The sequence below is a fragment of the Chrysemys picta genome, chromosome 1 (genome assembly GCF_011386835.1).
Source record: "Chrysemys picta bellii isolate R12L10 chromosome 1, ASM1138683v2, whole genome shotgun sequence".
NCBI lineage: Eukaryota > Metazoa > Chordata > Testudines > Emydidae > Chrysemys > Chrysemys picta.
This window is the reverse complement of record NC_088791.1, coordinates 332,498,860-332,516,351: the sequence shown is the minus strand read 5'-3', so window position 1 is coordinate 332,516,351 and position 17,492 is coordinate 332,498,860. Positions and strand designations below refer to the sequence as shown.

Below are 17,492 nucleotides of genomic sequence, written 5' to 3'. Positions count from 1 at the left end.
TTTACTTAAAAGAAATGCATTTCATTATACATGTATGAGCAAATCTTGTCCACCACTGTATTTTGAAGAAACATATAGTAATACATTATTTGAGACCTGGTTATTATGGAAATGTTAACCATAAGGCTCTTGATTCATTAGCGATTATGGGATTTAGAAAATAAATAGTTTCCCTTTTGTGCACAAGTGGTTTGCCAAAACAAGTGCTAAGGTTGCATATTTTGTCAATTATTGAAGTTTTCTGGCAGCTACTAAAGCAATGTGGGGACACTGCACTTCGCTGGTAATTAGTAACAATGGTCAATGATGGGATATTAAAAGTTACTACAGAGAACTTTTTCCAGAGGGTCTGGCTAGAGAATCTTGCCCGCATGCTCGGGGTTCAGCTGATCGCCATATTTGGGGTTGGAAAGGAATTTTCCTCTAGGGTAGATTGGCAGAGGCCCTGGAGGTTTTTCGCCTTCCTCCGCAGCATGGGGCAGGGGTCGCTTGCTGGAGGATTCTCAGCGATTTGAAGTCTTTAAATCATGATTTGGGGACTTCAACAGCTGAGTCAGGGGAGAGAATTATTCCAGGAGTGGGTGGGTCAGCTTTTGTGGCCCGCATCATGCGGGAGGTCAGACTAGATGATCATAATGGTCCCTTCTGACCTTAGACTCTATGAGTCTATGATTTGAAAAGGGATTAGATATTTATGTGGATATCAAGAAGATCCGGTGTTGTCATAATTAATGACAACAAACATTTTTAAAAGGATATTAAACCTTGTGATTCAGGGTTTGAGCCAAACTCTAAGAGAGACCAGGATGAGACCTGTGTGTGGGGCAGATTATCCCACATCTGCCTACTTAGGGACTCTTACACCTTCCTCTGAAGTTTCAGAGTAGCAGCCGTGTTAGTCTGTATCCGCAAAAAGAACAGGAGTACTTGTGGCACCTTAGAGACCAACAAATTTATTAGAGCATAAGCTTTCGTGGGCTACAGCCCACTTCTTCAGATGCATACAATGGAACATATATTGAGGAGATATATATACACATACAGAGAGCATGAAAAGGTGGGAGTTGTCTTACCAACTCTAAGAGGCCAATTAAGTAAGAGAAAAAAACTTTTGAAGTGATAATCAAGATAGCCCAGTACAGACAGTTTGATAAGAAGTGTGAGAGGGGCATTGCTGGCACATGATGGCATATATCACATTGGTAGATGTGCAGGTGAATGAGCCCCTGGTGGTATGGCTGATGTGATTAGGTCCTATGATGATGTCTACCAATGTGATATATGCCATCATGTGCCAGCAATGCCCCTCTGCCATGCACATTAGCCAAACCGGACAGTCTCTACCCAAAAGAATTAATGGACACAAATCTGACATCAGGAATCACAAGAACCAGTAGGAGAACACTTTAACCTGTCTGGTCATTCAATGACAGATCTGCGGGTGGCAATTTTGCAACAGAAAAGCTTCAAAAACAGACTCCAGCGAGAAACTGCTGAGCTGGAATTGATATGCAAACTAGATACAATCAATTTAGGCTTGAACAGGGACTGGGAATGGCTGAGCCATTACAAACATTGAATCTATCTCCCCATGTAAGTATTCTCACACTTGCTTCTTATCAAACTGTCTGTACTGGGCTATCTTGATTATCACTTCAAAAGTTTTTTTCTCTTACTTAATTGGCCTCTCAGAGTTGGTAAAACAACTCCCACCTGTTCATGCTCTCTGTATGTGTGTATATATATCTCCTCAATATATGTTCCATTCTATGCATCCGAAGAAGTGGGCTGTAGCCCACAAAAGCTTATGCTCAAATAAATTGGTTAGTCTCTAAGATGCCACAAGTACTCCGTTCTTTCCTCTGAAGTGTCTTTTAACAGTGAGGGTAATTAACCATTGGAATAATTTACCAAGGGTTGTGGTGGATTCTCCATCACTGGCAATTTTAAAATCAGGACTGGATGTTTATCTACAAGATCTGCTGTAGTTCAGACAAGAGGTATTTTGGGGACATCCTATGGCTGGCCTGTGTTATGTAGAAGGTCAGACTAGATGATCACAGTGGTCCTTTGTGGCCTTAGAATCTATGACTCTGGTGCTGGCCACTGTCAGAGACAGAATACAGGATTAGATCATCCACTGTGGCTGTTCCTGTGTTCAAACCATGAGTGCTGGCAACACTGATTGGGTCAGATCTTCAAAAAAACAGAAGTATAAAATTAGGCTCCTAAATCCATATTTAGGATCCATAAAATAAGATTTGTCAAAAGTTCTGGGCACGCAGCACCTCTGATTGAGGCTTATGTCCTAGTAATGCTGGCATAGTACTTGCTGAGATCAATAGGAGCTGGTGTCTGCTCAGCAGTTTTGAAATCAGGCCACTGATTTAGGAGCTTAAATATGTATTTAGGAGCTTAACTTTAGGCTTTTTTTTTTTTTTTTTTTAAATCTTGGCCACTAGCTATTGTGTCCTGTTTTTAACTAACCAACCAACGGAACACAGACAACAAATATACTAACAGCTGGGAAAATTTTCTGTTCCTCTCACCTGCAATATGCGCTGTAGAACCCTGCTCACTAATATATATAAACGGTGCAAAAACAACAAAGAGTCTGGTGGCACCTTAAAGACTAACAGATTTATTTGGGCATAAGCTTTCGTGAGTAAAAACCTCACTTCTTCGGATGCATAGAGTGAAAGCTACAGATGCAGGCATTATATACAGACACATGGAGAGCAGGGAGTTACTTCACAAGTGGCGAACCAGTGTTGACAAGGCCAATTCAATCAGGGTGGATGTAGTCCACTCCCAATAATAGATGAGGAGGTGTCAATTCCAGGAGAGGAAAAGCTGCTTCTGTAGTGAGCCAGCCACTCCCAATCCCTATTCAAGCCCAGATTAATGGTGTTGAATTTGCAAATGAATTTTAGTTCTGCTGTTTCTCTTTGAAGTCTGTTTCTGAAGTTTTTTTGTTCAATGACAGTGACTTTTAAATCTGTGATAGAATGACCAGGGAGATTGAAGTGTTCACTTACTGGCTTGTGTATGTTACCATTCCTGATGTCCGATTTGTGTCCATTTATTCTTTTGCGGAGGGACTGTCCGGTTTGGCCAATGTACATGGCAGAGGGGCATTGCTGGCACATGATGGCATATATGACATTAGTGGATGTGCAGGTGAATGAGCCCCTGATGGTGTGGCTGATGTGGTTGGGTCCTCTGATGCTGTTGCCAGAGTAGATATGGGGACAGAGTAGGCAACGAGGTTTGCTACAGGGATAGGTTCCTGGGTTGGTGTTTCTGTGGTGTGGTGTGTAGTTGCTGGTGAGTATTTGCTTCAGGTTGGGGGGTTGTCTGTAAGCAAGGACTGGCCTGCCTCCCAAGGTCTGTGAGAGTGAGGGAGAGAGGTTATGGGACAAACAACATCACTTGTCCCATAACCTCAGCCGTACAGAACGCAATGCCATCCACAGCCTCAGAAACAACTCTGACATTATCATCAAAGGGGCTGACAAAGGAGGTGCTGTAGTCATAATGAACAGGTCAGATTATGAACAGGAGGCTGCCAGGCAACTCTCCAAGACCACATTCTACAGGCCACTATCCTCTGATCCTACTGAGGAATACCAAAAGAAACTACACCATCTGCTCAAGAAACTCCCAGCTACAGTACGGGAACAAATCTACATGGACACACCCCCAGAACCCCGACCAGGGGTATTCTATCTGCTACCCAAGATCCATAAACCCGGAAACCCTGGACGCCCCATCATCTCAGGCATTGGTACTCTGACAGCAGGATTATCTGGCTATTTGGACACTCTCCTCAGACCCTATGCTACCAGCACTCCCAGCTATCTTCGAGACACCACCGACTTCCTGAGGAAACTACAGTGCATTGACGTTCTTCCTGAAAACACCATCCTGGCCACCATGGATGTAGAAGCACTTTATACCAATATTCCACATGAGGATGGACTACAAGCTGTCAGGAACAGTATCCCTGATGAGGCCACAGCAAGCCTGGTGGCTGAGCTTTGTGACTTTGTCCTCACCCACAACCACTTCAGATTTGGGGACAACTTATACCTTCAAGTCAGTGGCACTGCTATGGGTACCCGCATGGCCCCACAGTATGCCAACATTTTTATGGCTGACTTAGAACAACGCTTCCTCAGCTCTCGTCCCCTAGTGCCCCTCCTCTACTTGCGCTACATTGATGACATCTTCATCATATGGACCCACGGAAAGGAGGCCCTTGAAGAATTCCACCTGGACTTCAACAATTTCCACCCCACCATCAACCTCAGCCTGGACCAGTCCACACAAGAGATCCACTTCCTGGACACTACAGTACAAATAAGTGATGGTCACATAAACACCACCCTATACCGGAAACCTACTGACCGCTATACGTACCTACATGCCTCCAGCTTCCATCCAAGACACATCATACGATCCATTGTCTACAGCCAAGCCCTAAGATACAACCGAATTTGCTCCAACCCCTCAGACAGAGACAAACACCTACAAGATCTTTATCAAGCATTCGTAAAACTACAATACCCACCTGGGGAAGTGAGGAAACAGATTGACAGAGCAAGACGGGTACCCAGAAATCACCTACTACAGGACAGGCCCAACAAGGACAATAACAGAACACCACTGGCCATCACATACAGCCCCCAGCTAAAACCTCTCCAGCGCATTATCCACGACCTACAACCTATCCTGGAAAATGATCCCTCACTCTCACAGACCTTGGGAGGCAGGCCAGTCCTTGCTTACAGACAACCCCCCAACCTGAAGCAAATACTCACCAGCAACTACACACCACACCACAGAAACACCAACCCAGGAACCTATCCCTGTAGCAAACCTCGTTGCCTACTCTGTCCCCATATCTACTCTGGCAACAGCATCAGAGGACCCAACCACATCAGCCACACCATCAGGGGCTCATTCACCTGCACATCCACTAATGTCATATATGCCATCATGTGCCAGCAATGCCCCTCTGCCATGTACATTGGCCAAACCGGACAGTCCCTCCGCAAAAGAATAAATGGACACAAATCGGACATCAGGAATGGTAACATACACAAGCCAGTAAGTGAACACTTCAATCTCCCTGGTCATTCTATCACAGATTTAAAAGTCACTGTCATTGAACAAAAAAACTTCAGAAACAGACTTCAAAGAGAAACAGCAGAACTAAAATTCATTTGCAAATTCAACACCATTAATCTGGGCTTGAATAGGGATTGGGAGTGGCTGGCTCACTACAGAAGCAGCTTTTCCTCTCCTGGAATTGACACCTCCTCATCTATTATTGGGAGTGGACTACATCCACCCTGATTGAATTGGCCTTGTCAACACTGGTTCGCCACTTGTGAAGTAACTCCCTGCTCTCCATGTGTCTGTATATAATGCCTGCATCTGTAGCTTTCACTCTATGCATCCGAAGAAGTGAGGTTTTTACTCACGAAAGCTTATGCCCAAATAAATCTGTTAGTCTTTAAGGTGCCACCAGACTCTTTGTTGTTTTTGTAGATACAGACTAACACGGCTACCCCCTGATACTTGATAAACGGTGCAGTTTGTGCATGTCTGACCATACGTAAAACCAGGCTCTTCTGTGATTTTGTTGCCTCCATGTTTGATTGCCAATCTGAGCTAGAAAGATTCTACTTCATGTTCTGGGTTGGAAATTATAAAGTCTAAACCGACATAGCTGATAAGGGTAGGTCTACACTTGGGGCAGTGAATAGCGCACAGACACTGTGCACTCAGCTAGCACAGGTATAAACAGCAGTGGAGACGGTGAGATAAGGCTTAGGTGAGTAAAGACATGCCAGAACACTTACCTTTGTGGCTCTCTACACACCCAAGCCATGCCTCCCAGGTCTCTATTTTTAGTAGTGTAGTGTCCCATTGCCTTCCCACTGCTAGAGCTTTTCTCCACTGCAGTGAAAGACGCCAGCAGCAGGGAAAGGCTCTGGCAGAGGGAGGCAGCGAGAAAAGGCTCCACCACTGGGGAGCTGCCGGAGCCTTTTCCCACTGCCAGAGCCTTTCACTATGGCGTGTAGCTACATGTACCCTGCACGTCACTGCAAGTGTAGCCATTGCCAAGCTTTAAGAGAGAGGCTGGTAGCTTGTTTTTTTTTTTTTTGTCAATTTCATGTACCTCTCCTGCTGTTGGTCCCATGTAATCTTTTGCACGGACAGACTGTTCCACATCTAGCTGTGCTAATAGTTATCAGGGATGGGATTTTCTGAAGTGCATACAGATTTAGGAGCAAATCGAATTTCAAAATACGTTTTTTGCCACTACACAGGAACTGTGCATCTAGCTGCCTTTAGTAAGGAGGAAATCATTTCCCCCTAGTATTTGTAATTAAAACACCACTTGTAAGAAGGTTGGATTTTTTGAAGACTTGTGGAAGTTCATTGTAGGTGGAGAGTGACTAGAGGGTGAAAAATTAAAAGAGATGAAGGTAATGTGCATTCTTTTATATTTCTATGGGCCTCCAGGAAATGTGCTACCTGTGTATGCAGCGTGCTCAGAGGAACATCCCAGTGTACTTAAGCGAAGAGAGGCGGAGGAAAGAGCTGGATGATGACAGAATATTGGCGCAATACCAAACTATGAAAGACCAAGAGGCTCTTCATAGGCAGCAGGTATTCCATGCATCTGAAGAAGTGGCTCTTTTTACCCACGAAAGCTTATGCCCAAATAAGTCTGTTAGTCTTTAAGGTGCCACCGGACTCTTTGTGGTTTTCATTCAACTTGAAGCACTCAGAGAAACAGGATTCCTACCACCGGGGGGGACTGAGTTTTGAATGTTTCAAAGAAGTAGGCAGGAAAGGTGTCTGTAGATCAGTGGTTCTCAACCTGTTTGCCATTGTGGGCCACTTATGCTGCTCTCTCTTATTTCATGAGCGGGAGCTTAAGAAAAAGAATAAATATCACAAGACTGCCTATAAAATCCCAAGAGTTGTGAATGCTGAGCTCTCAAAGAGACATAAAGTGATCACTGCAAATATACAGCAAAATATCAACACACAAATCTGCTAGGTGGATTGGAGAAGAGACTTGTGCCCTTAGGGGCAGGGCCGGCTCCAGGCACCAGCCAACCAATCACGTGCTTGAGGCGGCACCTTGTAAGGGGTGGCCAATCTTGGGGTGGCGGGGCGGCGCTCGGGTTTTTGTTTGTTTGTTTGTTTTGTTTCGGCGGGGCGGCGCTTGGGGGTATTTATTTTTTTTTGGATCAGCGGGGCGGTGCTGGGGGGTTTGTTTTTGGTTCAGCAGGGCTGTGCTCAGGGTTTTTGTTGTTGTTGTTGTTGTTTTTGGTTTGGCGGGGCGGCGCTGGGGGGGTTGTTTTTGGTTTGGCGCGGCAGCGCTGGATTTTTTTGTTTGTTTTGTTTTTGGTTCGACGGGATGGTGCTGGGGTGGGGTTGTTACGGCGGGGCATTTGTTGTTGTTGTTGTTGTTGTTGCTTGGGGCGGCAAAAAAGTTAGAGTCGGCCCTGCTTAGTGGAGGTTGTGTGGCCTAGTAAATAGGGCCCTAGTGGTCAGGAGACCTGAGTTCTGTTCCCAGCTCTGCCACTGACCTGCTGTGTAACCCTGGGTAAATCATTTAACCTCCGTGCCTCAGTTTCTCCATCTGTAAAGGGAAGATGATGATACTCCCTTTGTAAGGCAGTTTTAGGTCTATGGAATGAAAAGTGTTGTAGAGAGCTAAGTGGTATTATCATTATTCACTATAAATATATTAGTTTTAGAAAGTATTCAAATGTTATCAGTAATATTCTTATTTTATGTAAATCTAATCTTTTAATGGTCCAGTAATAATATTAGGACCTAAACTATTAGGACTTGATCCAAAGTCCATTGATATCCATGGGAGTCTTTCCACTGAATTCAATGGGCTGGGGCTAAGGCCTTTAATGTACAGAATTATCTATTTCATTATAAAAGGAAGAACTTTAAACTGCACGTCCAGAGAATAGACATGTCATGACTGGAGGATTTCCTGGCTGTGCAGTGACATTACTTTTGTTTACACCTTCATTTAAAATGCCTCTCTTTTCTTTTCCTCCCACGACAGATGAAATTCTTGGCGAACAGAGAACAGAACCAAAAAAACGCTGCCTTTAACCTGGGGGTGGCTGAAGCAATGAGAAACCACAAGAATGAAAAATCCACAGAATTTTATGTAAGAGCTTTTATTTTGTTTTGTTTTTTAAGAAGAATAGTGCCATCCTGGTAACTTTTCTGCCCAAGCTGTGTATTGACTTTCCATTAGCATATATAACATGGAAAGAAACATCAGAAACTGGGTCACCCAAGGCATTAATAGACAAACCCTTTCAGTGTGAGAGCTTTCAGCAAGGGAGACTATTAATGCATTAACAGTGATGCTCAGATTTTGTCATCATTTAGTCTGACCTGCCTAACACAGGCCACAGGACGTCACCAGTAATTCCTGTAATGGAAGGAATTATTCTTCCCTGCGATGTAAGTGAACATTATCTAGCACAGAGTAACTGGAGCACAGTAATAACAATAGTGATAGTGGTGGGGCTACTTGGGGGCATTAGTGAGACCTTTGTCAACATTTTGCCACCAACCTAAGGGGAATTTTGGGGCGATTCCCCTGGTTCTGATGGGATTGTCTCCTTTCTGGATACTCCAAATGCATCTCTGCCTGAAATGATTCCGCAGTGTTCGTATTTAAGGAAGCGATGCCATGTTTTCATGGTATTGTCTTCTATCTTGTTTCTCCCATCAGATATGAAACATGTTTCTTTCCTTGCAGAAATCATTTGTTTTTGTTAAACGGCCGCCCAGCCCTCCCCCCTACATCAAGCAAGAGGAGTATTCACAAGACTTGTTGAAGCAAATGGAGGAGAAGAAGGAGAAGGAAGCAAAACTAAAGCAGGACAAAGAGCTGATGGATCGGCTGGAACAAGTGCAGCTTGCAGAAGAGTGAGTCTGCCTGTTGTCTCTGCCTAGGGTAGGAGCTGGATGTGGTGCTGGTGGGAGTGGGTCCGTTCTACACGTCTCTTGGCCTTGGCACTAGAGTTAGGACCCAAAGGCAATGGTAGTAAAGCCAGTTTTGTTTAGAGCTGAGTGAAAAATTGATTTTTTGGTTCTGTTGCCAAACCACTTAGTGTCAAACTGAAACTGAATTTTTCATTTTTTCTCGCCAAAACAAAAAACAAAAAAAGTTGTGTTCGGGCTGAAACGGAATGTTTTAAATGTCGATTTGAAATGACATTTGGAAACGAACCATTCCAACATTTCAGATTTTTCTTTTCCATTTTTTTTGTCCAGCTGAAACTGTTCACTGAATTCGACCTGAATTTCATGAATAGCTTTGGTGCCCTGAAAAAGGCATGTGTCAATGAAAGAAGTATATGCACGAAAAATGTTACCTACCCCTTGTCCTGTTCTGGTTTGAATGCTGGATTGGAACCCCCTTGAGAGTGTGATCAGAAATATGATTTTACAATATTTCTATTGTGTCTCTATCCAGTCTAACCTATCGAATCATTCCACACACCTACTGGTGTCTAAGCACCTGATGTTACAGGTCAGTTCTACAGCACAGGTCAAAGAGATACATATTGAAATACAACAACAAACCATCCCATAAATATCCTTAAAAATCTACATTCACCAGTTCACTCCTATACAGTTAGTATGGGGAATGAGGGGAAGCCACTGCTGCCTTATATGAAATGGCACAAAGATCAGGATTGTTGAGTTCAGAGTGACTTGGATTACTCTTGTATGGTAGAAAAGGGTCTTCTTGGGGGTAAGGACTGTTTTTATGTGTCTTATTCAGTGTCATTGCTAAGGTAGAAGAAAGTAATATTAGGCTCACAAATAAACATAAGGATCGAGATTCTGATTACGCTTATGCTGATGTAAATCCATTGAAGTCAATGGAGACACTTCTGGTTTTACACTAATGTAACTGAAATCAGAATCTGGTTCAGAGAGTAGTTAAGATGTAGATTTAACAACGTTTGAGTGCTGTGAGTGTAATGCAATATCCCTACAAGCAATTTAGGCAGAATTTATGCGCATGGGTGTGGAGAGAGAGGCTAATAACGTGGCACTAGCTTCCATGTTGATTTGAGCCAAAGGTTTTTGTAGCCAGAGCTAAAATTCAAGCTGAACCACTGTATGGGATTTGAAAAGAAAAATATGTGAAATGGTGAACGAGGACATTGTAACCATGAGGAATCAACTCTGGTTTTGTGTGTCTGCCCTGCATTTCATTTACAAGCAGGCACTTTGAACCAATCAGGGCAATGGGTAGCAGCCATTTCATTCCGTTATAGAATTACTCCAATCAGCGTTCTCTACAATAAAACGTTATCACCTCACCTTCCTATTCTATATAGCGTTCGCTTCTATGGAGATTCTTATTGCCGTAGTATCGAAGCGCCTTCCAGTCATGTATTAAATGACATGATTATATGTGCAGTGTAACTTCTTGATTTGGTCTGGGTTCAGTTTTGGGTTGTGTGTTGTTTACCTACATGCTACTCTGTGTTTGTGTTAGAGAAGGCAGGTGGAAGAAGTGCTCCTTGCATTTGAAGTGGAAGGTAGGGGGTGGTTTGTGATGGTTCTTGGTTCCTAGGGGAGTTCATCCCATGGTCTCGGACTGGCCCTGAGAATGCTCTGTCTCCTACACAGATGAATTTTACTCTTATGGTAGGAAATTCTAGAGGTTCAGACACTTGTGAACTGTTTTTTTTTTCTTCAAACATAAGGACAATGATTTAACAAACTAGCTGGCTAGGGTTCACTGTATGCATATCATTGCCCCCTGCCAGATGGAATCAGCTCATTTATGTTGTGTGTCTTAGGCCCTATACTGCTAATAGCCAATGGAGGCTTTCTTTGGATCAGATTGTAGGGGCTGACTGTGTTTTTGGAGCACGAGGAGGTCTCAGTTCAATTCCTGCTGAATTTAGGAAATTCCAAGCTACCGAAGTATGCAGCAGCATAGTGACAATCCTAATAATCTGACGTGGCCAGTGATTTGTTGCTATATTATCGCATGTAACCCAGGGTGATGCACACAGCTCAAGCTCAGTGTCATAAGTTGTCTTACTCTATCATGGAAGTCATCATTATTAATAATTATTGTTATAATCATTTTTGAGGGAGCAGAGCCATCTTGGTAAGAGAGAGAATCATGGGCTATAACCAGTAGCTAAGTGTTATGGACTCAGATGTACTATTGGCAGATCTGTAGTTCACAGGGCATGCCTGGATGAATCCTGCACACTTATTTCTTGGAAATATCATCTCAGTAAAACTCTTGTGACTCTTTTGTATTTTTATTTCTAGGCTAGCTGCCCAAAGAGCTAAATACCTGAAGGGCAAGATGGAAGAAATGCAGTGCTATAAGAGGGCCTTGGATACACAGGTAAAAACTTGTGATTAATAATTATGTGTTCCTCACCAGGCCAGGTCCACTGACCTGATAGTGACAAAGTTTTTAAAATAAAAAAAAAAATCCTGTGTTTAATAACTTTCTTACCTATTATGTGGCTAAGTGATGTGTCTTTAAAAACTGGAATGTTTCTCAGAAAGTTGTGGAGAAGGGTGGAAATACACCATATCTGAAGTGACATATTAAAAAACTCTATAATGATCTAAGCCATAATAAGATCTTCCGAAGTTTTAAGAATTATCACTATAGCCAGTATTTTAAAGCTGTTAAGATGGTGAGTCCATTTAGCACCTAAAATGAGGCGCAGTTTACAATGTTTCTATTGCTGGCTGAGAAATAGCCCGTCCCCCCTCAGACTAGTTATCTAGAAGTATCTGTTTGGATTGAGTAGAGCTATACAAAGTCATCATGGAATGTTTTGAGAAATTTTGAATGAAATTGCCACTAGATTCCAAGAGCTTAGGTAGCATTCAGTCCCTGCCCTGAAAATCTTACAGACTAAAGGGACAAACACACAAAGGGCAGGAGGGGAAACAGCGTCACAGAGAGGTGAAGGGATTTGCCCAAGGTCACAGAACAGGTCAGTGGCATAGCTGGGAATAGAACCTAGGGTGTTCTGATTTCCAGTCCAGTGCCTCATCCACTACATCATGCTGCCTCCTCTATAAGGTGATATTTAAAAAGGAAAAACATGGACTTGAATATCAATAAAAAATGCTTCCTGACTGAACTATAAAATAATCAAGGGAAGTGGTAGAATCCTCATTGGGTGTGGCATTTAAATCCAGAATTGAGAAAGTGGATTAGCTGATTTAATAGGTCTTTTCCCATCCCTACCTTCTGTCATTCAAAGTTTTCAGAGCCATGCATGAGTAAAATCTTCATATCAACCTAATACAGATAAAGTTGAAGCCGATACAGTTGCCGGTCTGTGAGCCTGACTCAGCAGATCTCATCTTTGGGAAGAGTGATATGACCAATGAGAAGCTTGCGGAAAAAAGGCAGCGAGCCCAGGAGTTCTACAAGCACCAGCTGCACGCCACAGCCCAGCGGAAGAGGACAGCTATCCTCAATCAGTTGGTGGAGCAGAGGAGAGAAACTGACATGCTGCAGAGAGCCAAGAGAGAGTAAGCCTGCAGCTCAGTCCAGTACACCATTTCCAATGAAGCCTTGAGAAAATTCAACAGCAGTAATGAAATTGCCTCACAGAGCTCTGGGGTAGGGCAAGAGGGTGCATTTTCTCCTCTTTAAGGCCCCAGTCTAGCAAAGCATTTAGGCACAGGCTTAAAGTTAAGCATATGTGTAGTCCTACTGTCTTCAGTGAGAACTATTCACATGCTTACAATTAAGCCTGTGCTTAAGTGCTTTGCTGGATCAGATCTAAGTGGAGAGACTTGGAGCCTTCTGCTGGGATTAACTCAGTCAGAGCTGAACTTTGTGGATTGGGCCCATTTCTGGCTGAACATTTCAGACCAGCGCCTGAATTTGTAGTTAATCTTCTCAGCTGAGCTGGTGGCCTTCATAGGCTCTGCCAAGAGCAGCCAGATCTGCACAAGGCTATGTGGGGTTTCTAAGCACCACAGGGTTTCTGGCTCAGGTAGTGCTCTCGGTCCACGTGAAAGTCATTAACTTTGTCACAGCCTCCAGCAGCTCTGTGGCTGGCAGGGAGGGGGAGTCATGTTAGACAGCCCACCACGCTGGGGCTGTGGTTAAAGAAACCCAGGGACAAACTGAGAAAGCGGGGGAGTGGGAGGTAGATTCATCCATGAATCATAGGAGAGACATTTTTAATAATGTTTCAGGTGGATTGCAGACAGAGGAGCGCAGTTTGAGAAAATATTCCAGATGAATTTAGCAGTGCAGGACGACTGGCAAAAAAGCGCTGGAATGAAAAGGCTAAGGGAAGTTGAAGAGAAGCTATTTGAGCGGTAAGATTCCCAAACACTGAGGGGATTTCCCCTTTCCCGTCTTCCTTTTTCTCCATTTTTGCCACTTTGCTACAGAGCCCATCTTTTCGCCAGTCATACCCACTGCAGTGCTTTGCCTTCAGTGCATGGGGAAGTGGCAACCCCCTAACTGATCTCAGTACTGCTTTGTGCTTGAATGGGTTAGAAGCAAAACCATATTAACGCAGTACAGGCCTTTGTCCCACTGTAGTAGCTGGACCACGTAAGAAATTTGAGTCCACCATGATCTCCAAGCTAATGGATGTAAGGACCAGATTTCTAAAGGTATTCAGGTGCCTAGAGATACAAATAGGCACCCAGTCATAGAGTTTAAGGCCAGAGGGGGGTCACTAAATCATCTAGTTGGACCTCCTGTTTATCACAGGCCACCAACACCAGAAGCTGGGTATGGGTGATAGGAGAGATAACTTGATGATTGCCTGTTCTGTTCATTCCCTCTGGGGCACCTGGCATTGGCCACTGTCAGAAGACAGGATACTGGGCTAGATGGACCTTTGGTCTGACCCAGTATGGCCGTTCTTATGTTCTTATGTAACACCACTCTGCACCTGCACACTACACCCAGCTACCAAAATCAGACCAAAGTATCACAGCCCACAGGAGACTAAACTGTTATGTGGCCATAGGCAGAGAACAGGAGGGGACAAGGTGCACCAGGGCCCTAGGCCCCTGCAATGGCAGGGACTTGATTAAGTGAGATATACCCAGTTAATCCTGGCAAGTGACCTGTGCCCCAAGTGCAGAGGAAGGCAAAACTCCCCACCCCCCACCCAGAGTCACTGCCAATAGGACTTGGGGCAAGAAAACGTTTGCTAGTATACTCAGTTTGAACAGAATCACGGGATTAGCATTCTTCACTTCCAGGATTTTTATTGCGGATTTGTACTGACATTTTATACTGTCTGTTTTTTGTTTGGGTGGATGGCAAGAAAGCAGGAGACGACAGTTAGTGGAAGGCTAGCCAAAATAATCGAGTTTTAAAGTGCAATTCTTTCCTATACAAGTGGCTCCACATACACTGTTTCTCACTGATTTACGGATCACACTTGCTCAAGTAAAAAGATGTTATTTCAAACGGGCAGCCCTGGAAACTCACTGAGGGCTCTGACAATCAAGCTGGGACTTTGCCATCCTGTGCATCATCACCAAGGCTCTGCAGGTCAAATTATGGCCTAAAACAGTGGTTCTCAACCTTTCCAGACTACTGTACTCCTTTCAGGAGTCTGATTTGTCTTACCCCCAAGTTACACCTCACTTAAAAACTACTTGCTACAAAATCTGACATAAAAATACATACGGCATACTATTAATGAAAAATTGCTTACATTCTCATTATATAATTATAAAATAAATCAATTGGAATATAGATATTGTACTTACATTTCAGGGTATAGTATATAGAGCAGTATAGCAAGTAATTGTATGAAATTTTAGTTTGTACTGACTTTGCTTGTGCTTTTTATGTAGTCTATTGTAAAACTAGGCAAATATCTAGATGAGTTGCTGTATCCCCTGGAAGACCTCTGTGTACCCCCAGGGGTATGCATACCACTGGTTGAGAACCACAGGCCTAAAATACATGTTAGAATCATAGAATATCAGGGTTGGAAGGGACCTCAAGAGGTCATCTAGTCCAACCCCCTGCTCAAAGCAGGACCAATTCCCAACTAAATCATCCCAGCCAGGGCTTTGTCAAGCCGGGCCTTAAAAACCTCCAAGGAAGGAGACTCCACCACCTCCCTAGGTAACGCATTCCAGTGTTTCACCACCCTCCTAGTGAAATAGTTTTTCCTAATATCCAACCTGGACCTCCCCCACTGCAACTTGAGACCATTGCTCCTTGTTCTGTCATCTGCCACCACTGAGAACAGCCGAGCTCCATCCTCTTTGGAACCCCCCTTCAGGTAGTTGAAGGCTGCTATCAAATCCCCCCTCATTCTTCTCTTCTGGAGACTAAACAATCCCAGTTCCCTCAGCCTCTCCTCATAAGTCATGTGCTCCAGACCCCTAATCATTTTTGTTGCCCTCCGTTGGACTCTTTCCAATTTTTCCACATCCTTCTTGTAGTGTGGGGCCCAAAACTGGACACAGTATTCCAGATGAGGCCTCACCAATGTCAAATAAAGGGGAACGATCACGTTCCTCGATCTGCTGGCAATGCCCCTACTTATACAGCCCAAAATGCCGTTAGCCTTCTTGGCAACAAGAGCACACTGTTGACTCATATCCAGCTTCTCGTCCACTGTGACCCCTAGGTCCTTTTCTGCAGAACTGCTACCTAGCCATTTGGTCCCTAGTCTGTAGCAGTGCATGGGATTCTTCCGTCCTAAGTGCAGGACTCTGCACTTGTCCTTGTTGAACCTCATCAGGTTTTTTTTGGCCCAATCCTCTAATTTGGCTAGGTCCCTCTGTATCCGATCCCTACCCTCTAGTGTATCTACCACGCCTCCTAGTTTAGTGTCATCTGCAAACTTGCTGAGAGTGCAGTCCACACCATCCTCCAGATCATTAATAAAGATATTAAACAAAACTGGCCCCAGGACCGACCCTTGGGGCACTCCGCTTGAAACCGGCTGCCAACTAGACATGGAGCCATTGATCACTACCTGTTGAGCCTGACGATCTAGCCAGCTTTCTATCCACCTTACAGTCCATTCATCCAGCCCATACTTCTTTAACTTGGCGGCAAGAATACTGTGGGAGACGGTATCAAAAGCTTTGCTAAAGTTGTCAGCTTATGCCCTCAATGTTACCTGTGCTAAACCTATTGTCTTCGGATTACTCCTTCAGTAACATCTGTCCAAGCCTGCTTAAGGTTAAAATCCTAGTGGGATATCTAGGCACTTTGATATACACAGGTTCCCTTCCTATCTTCTCACCTGTCTACTCTGGTTTTCCAGAGGTGGGACTCTTTGCTGCATAAAATGCCAAACAAGGTGGATTTAAAAAGATTTCTGAAAAATGAATAATAGTGTAAAGAGCCTAATAACAGGCATATCTAGGCACTTCAAATTGTGTTTTAGTGCTCCATTACCACAGCTCAGGTGGAATGTCTTAATGCCAAGTTATAAAGCACTTTAGCATCACATAGCCAGTCAGATCTCTGACATGGCTGGACATGGCTGGACATGTCAGAAGGGGGGAAGGATAGCTCAGTGGTTTGAGCATTGGCCTGCTAAATCTAGCGTTGTGAGTTCAGCCCTTGAGGGGGTCACTTAGGGATCTGGGGCAAAATCAGTACTTGGTCCTGCTAGTGAAGGCAGGGGGCTGGACGCAATGACCTTTCAGGGTCCCTTCCAGTTCTATGAGATAGGTATATCTCTACATATAATAATTGCTAGCCTTCTAATGCAGTACAGAGAGGGTGATACCTCCTGCTGTGTGGCTAGTGCATAGAGGGATCCCTTTGTTTACCAGGTCTGTTTGAAGGACTCACTGACAGGAGCCAGCAATCTTCATTTGAAAAAGACCAACAAAAACTAAGTACATTAGGTGTTTTGTTGTTTGCCATAGATGATGTATAGATGGCCTTAGAGGTGCCTTTGAGTTAGTGGGTCTTCTGTGGCCACCTCTTGTGGGCCAGAACCACTCTGCTCTGCCTTGTGCGTTGGGAGCCTTGTATCAGAACAGCTGATCAGACACCGCTCACACACAGAGGGGCACTTCTAGAGCGCCCTATACATTAAGACAGAGGTGGATTGCGTCTAAAGGGCTCTCTAGATTTACCAACAGGTGGGCTCCAAAGTCCAGCTTAGTCTGGTCTTTCTCTCATGCCACCTCCCAAGCAACCAGACTGGCAGCAGTCAGCTGTGTACTGCATTGATGCCTTCTGCACTGGCTTACTTCCGTTGAAGGGCCCAGATCCTGCCTTTCTCAGCCCCTATATGGATAGCTGCAAACTTTACCCTCCAGTTGTATTGTACAGGAGGGCTCTGTGTGATCCGTGACCCAGACACAAAGCCAGTTCTAACTCTGGCATTAGCAGGTATAATTCCCATTGACTGCAGTGGGGATGAGGCTGAATGGGTGCAGCTTATTTCTCT

General features: G+C 44.2%; 1 protein-coding gene across 2 annotated transcripts in view; it reads left to right on the top strand.

The window, feature by feature from the left end:
• The window catches only part of CCDC81 (coiled-coil domain containing 81), a 47,974-nt gene that overhangs the window by 15,079 nt on the left and 15,403 nt on the right, over window positions 1-17,492 (top strand). For both annotated transcript variants that reach the window (XM_065581690.1, XM_024107503.3), the window contains exons 9-14: window positions 6,538-6,684; window positions 8,114-8,221; window positions 8,825-8,994; window positions 11,377-11,455; window positions 12,383-12,609; window positions 13,285-13,410. In XM_065581690.1, coding sequence (XP_065437762.1) covers window positions 6,538-6,684; window positions 8,114-8,221; window positions 8,825-8,994; window positions 11,377-11,455; window positions 12,383-12,609; window positions 13,285-13,410 — 857 coding nt within the window. The remainder of the gene's footprint in view (window positions 1-6,537; window positions 6,685-8,113; window positions 8,222-8,824; window positions 8,995-11,376; window positions 11,456-12,382; window positions 12,610-13,284; window positions 13,411-17,492) is intronic.